The following is a 5,752-nucleotide window of genomic DNA, read 5'->3' as shown; positions in this document are numbered from 1 at the left end:
ACAATAATTGTTTTAAAAAATTTGCACTTTTTTATTTTTTTAATGTACATTTGTAGAATTTTTTGAATAAATCAATTGTTATAATATCGTAAAGAATTGTTCTAAGTTTATAAACTGCAGTGTCATATATGTAAGATATGAAATCACCTGTTATCTCTCGATTATTTATATTATCTAAAAAATTTAATTATTATTCGCAGAATATGCTAGAAGATTTGTAATCTTAATTTTTTTTTTTAATTTAAACTTGGAGAATTCTTAAAATAACTTTTTCCATAATAATTTTAGTGTTATAATAGTGTAAAAAAGAGTTTTAAGTATTTTAAGTTGAGTGTCGCATATGTATGACACTGAATTTGTTGATACCTGTTAATTGTTTATATTATCTAAAAAAAGTAATTATAATACGGAAAATATTTTTAAAGATTCGCATTTTTAATTTTTTTCAAATTCTAACTCGGGAAATTTCAAAAATAAAAGAAAAAAAAATTTTTAACGTGGTTTTTTTTTCAAATAACTTTTAAACGGATATCTCTTTGAGCTTGAAGAGCTCAAAAAAACACAAAAATTATATTTTTGAGCGCTTAGGTATAGAGTTTGCCGGTAATTACAGGCATGACTTTTAGGGTCAGTCGTTTTTCTTATTTTTTTTTTTTTTTTCGAAGATTATAAATTTTTCGAAGTCTTAGGATTTAAAAAAAATGATTTTTATGATAATGTAAATCTTGAATTTTTTTGAAAAATTAAATTTTTTCAACAGTTCGATTTTTTCTTAAATTTTAATTTATTTTTTTAAATTTTGAATTTTTTTATGAGCTTAAATAAAACTCAAAAAAAGTTTTAATCCTCAAGAAATTATTATTATCACAATTATTATTATATATGATTAAATTGATATAAATTTAATTATTATTAATATTAAAAATAATAATATTGTATCAATAACCTCAGTTGTATGGTCTAGTTCACAATCAATGAATCAAATAGATGTATTGAGCTACCACACAAAGTAAATTCAAAGCGAACAAGTCTTGCTCGCTTTGTCTTCACTTTTTCCAATACAAAACCGTACTTAGAAGACAAAAGCTAAATTCACAATATAAGTGCCATCTTACAGTATAGAAATCAATCAATTTCAGTTTTCCATTTACATTTACCACCATCTAGTGGCATGATTAAAAATAACATGACAGATGTTTTTGTTGACATTTCAAATAATTTTAATAATTATTGAATTTTTTTTTTTTAAATGAATTGATTGAGTTTATGTGATTAGAAATTACCAAATGGCATATAAAAATCAATTCATTAGATGTTTATCTAGAACATAACGGTAATTATTTTTCTGAAAAGTGCTGCAAAAAATTTTATTTTAATTTTTTTTAATATTCAACCATAACCTACTATAAACCGCCGAATTTTAAAATAATTAATAGTATTTTTAATATTTTTTTTAGTAAAAATAGGAAGTTTCATATTCTTCGTAATGATATTCTGAATATTTTTGCCAAGTTTCGTAGCTTTTTATTCACGTGAAGCCCCAATCAACGACTTTGAAAAATACCCTCAAAATCGATAAATGAAGAACACTATATACGCTCTTTTAATATCAAAGAATTAAATTTTCTGTTTACAATTTTATGGTTAGCTGGTTTTCTGTAATTGCTAGTGGAAAAAACAGTTTAAAATTTTCAATATAGAGGCGCTTTTGGCGTTCTCTTTAGTAATTCAATAGCTACCAATCTAGTTGGTAAAGGTTAGTGAGAAATAATGAATATAGATGGAGCCAATTTAGTAACACCCACGAGGCACACATATGCTTACTGTAAGCAAACTAATTTAAGAGCTGCAAATCAGTGTAGTGGATGTGGCCAGTTGTTTCATAAAGCTTGTTTGTTAAAAAATCATAAATATGCAAATGAAGTAGGTGAGCTAACTGAATGTGCTGGACATGAAATACCAGATAATGCCAGTGTTGCATCCTCTGCTTCTTCGATATCGAGAAAAAAGAGGAAAAGATATGACGAGGAACCTGATGTTAGTGACATTGCAGATAAAGTGGACATGTTAGTTGATAGAGTCGAGGAAATTGGAGTCAATGTGGTTGAGTTAAAAAATGAAATCAAAAACATTGCCACAGAGATCTTTTTAGACTTTAAAGATGACTTGGTGAAAGCGGTACGTGAGATTGTTATAGATGAGTTCAAAAAATTAACTAGTGGAAATAGTGATGGTAAAATTGAGCATGTGGAAAATAAAAAAAAAAACAGTTTAATTATTCAGATGTCGTTAAGGGCTCGAGTACAGAGACAGTCATTATTGAGCCAAAAACTAAACAAAACAGCGATATGACATTCACTGAGGTAAAAAATAAAGTAAAAATAGGTAAACTGGGAGTTGGTGGAGACAAATTAAAAAAAACTCAAGCGGGAAAAGTAGTGATTGGGTGTACAGGGAAAAAACATTGTGAGAAATTGGCCAGTGAACTTAAAAAAAATATGGGTCAAAACTATAATATTAGATTAACTGATAAAAAGTCACCAAAAATAAAAATCATTGATATAGATATTGACACAAAGGAAAATAATGAGGAAAGTGAAATTATCGAAATGATTAAAAAGCAAAATGGAATAGAGAAAAATGGATCCACAAAAATGATAATAAAAAAAAAATTGATGGGAAAAAATAAAAATGGAATTATTATTATGGAAGTAGATCCAGATACTCACAAGTATTTATTAGAGAAAATCAAAATTAAGCTGGATTGGAGTTTATGCCGCGTATTTGATTGTGTCAGTGTTCTACGATGCTATAAATGTTGGAGATTTAATCATTTTGCCAAGGATTGTAAAAATGAATCTAAATGTCGTAAATGTTCTGGTAACCACTTGGAGAAAGACTGTCAAGAAGAAATAATAAAGTGTGTTAATTATGTGAAAATGATAAAGGATTTTAAGTTAGACGGAATAAAAACAGATCACTGCGCAAACGATCTTGAGTGTGAGTGTTACAAAAGAGCAGTAAACAGAGCACAAAAAAATATTAACTATAAATATTAACAATTACTTCAAAACGAGGATCAAATAACAATTAATAAAAGGTCTTTTGTGATTGTAGCATTAAATATTAATGGTTTAATGAGACATAAAGACATTTTTGAAAACTGGATATGTAATGTTAAGCCTGACTTAATTTGTCTGACAGAAACTCATACTGCTTCAGATGTACTTGATCATGAAATCAGTATTAATAATTATCGACATGTGCGCACGAACACTGAAAACAATCGTACAGGTGGTGTAATTACGTACATTAATAATAATTTTAAATTTAAGGTATTGCTCAATAGTTCTGAGATCTGTGATATAACTTGGATAAATATGGTGCAAATTGGTGGGAGTGATGGTTTTATCATTGCTAATGTATATAGATCACCTAATAGTCGAGTAAGTAAGTTTAAAGAAACTATAGTCGAATTATTTGAAGGTTACGTTGATAAGGGAAAACTTATTATAGTAGGTGATTTTAATTTAGACGTTGGCAATGATAAAGACCGTTATGCACGTAATCTTGTCAATGAATGTGCAATGCTTGGGCTCAATCAATTGGTTAATGTGACGACAAGATCAACACTGATGTCGGACACTATAATCGATTTAGTTTTTTCAAATGTGGATTTATTTATTGAGGTGCTGTGTACTCCAAGAATATCAGACCATAACATAATTATTATACATTCTGATTTTGAATTTGAACAGAATGAAAATCTCAAAGTTGTTAAAAAAAGAAACTTCAACGAATTTAATCAGATCTTATTTTGTGATATCTTTGCTGATAAATTTAAGGTAGATTTAAATGATAATTTAGATGTAGTTATCGATGAATTTAACTGTAGCGTGTCCGAAGCACTGAACTCAGTAGTACCAAAAGTAGACAAAATAATCAAGCTGAAATATAATCATAAAAAATGGATTACAAAAGATTTATGTATAAAAATGAAAGAGCGAGATCGATTATTTTTTGTATCTAAGAATTCGGGGAATGAGAAAGATATTAATAATTATAAAAGACTAAGAAATAATATTGTGGAAGAAATAAGAAATTGTAAAAGACAGTATAATGATAAAAATATAGATGCGAATAAACGTAATGGTGAAATTCTTTGGAGAAAATTAAAAGAACTGATAGGAAATAAGAAAGCTCAAAATACTATCGATAGTATTGAGTTAGATAATCAAATTCTAAACAATAATTTAATAATTTCCAATGAATTTAACCATTACTTTGTTAACAGTATTAATAAAATCGTTAATGAGATCGGATGTGATACAGCAAATACTATAATTAGTGATAATATTAATAATCAGAAGTGGGAAAAATTTGATAGAATTAAAGAAAATGACTTAGATAAGATTATAAAGAGCTTGGATGACAAAAAAGGATATAATAATGATGTTAATTCTGTAATTATAAAACATTTATGGAATTTTGATAGAAATATAATACTAAATATTATGAATAGATCACTTGAAAATGGGATTGTACCTGATAATTTAAAAGTTTCTAAGATAGTTCCAATACAAAAAATTAAAGAAAGTATAAAAATAACAGACTTCAGACCGATTAATACATTACCTGTAATTGAACAAGTTCTAGAAAGTATTGTAAAATCACAGTTAGATAAATTTTTTGATAATAATAAAATATTGAATGAGGAACAATCTGGTTTCAGAAAGGAGCACTCATGTGAAACAGCCATACAGTGCTCTTTGATAGACTGGAGACAGGATATTGATAATGGATTATGTGTAGGAGTCGTTTTTATCGACTTCGCAAGAGCATTTGAAACGATAAGTAGAATCAAGTTATTGTCAATTTTAAGCAAGTTAGGTATAGCAGGCACTGTATTAGATTAGTTTAAGTCTTATTTAGATAATAGAAAACAAGTTGTCAAATTTAATGATTGTCTATCTGAAGAAAAAATTGTTGAACACGGAGTACCTCAAGGATCTAAGCTGGGTCCATTATTATTTATAATATATATAAATGAAATAATTAATTTAATGAAAGACCACGGTATAGTTTGTCGACTTTTTGCGGACGATATGAAATTGTATTATTCAAGTAAAGATAAAGAAGAAATTGAATGTAAGATTAATAAGTGCTTAGTAACGCTTACAGATTGGCTAAAAGAATATCAACTGAAAATAAATGTAAAAAAAACTGTATTTATGTTATTACATGATTCAAGAAAAAAATATAAGTTAGGCGATTGTAAGATTAAAATAAATAATGAGTGTATCAATGAGGTAAAAGAGACGAAATATTAAGGGATAGTAATAGATAATAATTTAACGTTTAAAAAACATTTAATTGAAACGGGAAAGAAAGTAGCTAAAAAACTTAATGTAATTTATTGATTAAATAAGTCGGTAAGTTGTTGGACAAAAAATACTATATATAAATCAATAATTGGACCTCACTTTGATTATTGCGCGAGCTTAATGATGAATTATAATCAACAACAAGTAGTGACACTTCAACGCATACAGAATAGAGCAATGCGAATAGTCTTAGGGGTCAATAATTACACAAATATAAAAAAGATGCTGGAAACTTTAGGATGGATGAGTATAGAACAGATAATGATGTATAAATGCTGTATATTAATTAAAAAAAAGATATTAGGAATGGCACCACCATGTTTAGAAAATAAAGTTGTTTTAGTTGGTAATAGACATGATCATAAAAC

The 5,752-nt window shown here is 27.2% G+C and overlaps 2 protein-coding genes across 2 annotated transcripts; both read left to right on the top strand.

Annotated features, from left to right (window-relative positions):
• Positions 1 to 2,265: 2,265 nt before the first annotated feature.
• LOC123273829 lies at positions 2,266 to 3,457 on the top strand. Its single transcript, XM_044741304.1, has one exon. It carries the CDS (start codon positions 2,349 to 2,351, stop codon positions 3,057 to 3,059), a length of 711 nt encoding a protein of 236 aa, XP_044597239.1. The 5' UTR covers positions 2,266 to 2,348; the 3' UTR covers positions 3,060 to 3,457.
• On the top strand, positions 3,381 to 4,916 carry LOC123273807. Its single transcript, XM_044741278.1, has 2 exons — positions 3,381 to 3,637; positions 4,295 to 4,916. Exons 1-2 carry the CDS (start codon positions 3,381 to 3,383, stop codon positions 4,914 to 4,916), a joined length of 879 nt encoding a protein of 292 aa, XP_044597213.1.
• Positions 4,917 to 5,752: the final 836 nt, after the last annotated feature.

The sequence above is a fragment of the Cotesia glomerata genome, unplaced genomic scaffold (genome assembly GCF_020080835.1).
Source record: "Cotesia glomerata isolate CgM1 unplaced genomic scaffold, MPM_Cglom_v2.3 scaffold_14, whole genome shotgun sequence".
NCBI classification, from domain to species: Eukaryota; Metazoa; Arthropoda; class Insecta; order Hymenoptera; family Braconidae; genus Cotesia; species Cotesia glomerata.
Note: the sequence above shows the minus strand (reverse complement) of the source record. Positions and strands in the feature narration are given on the sequence as shown.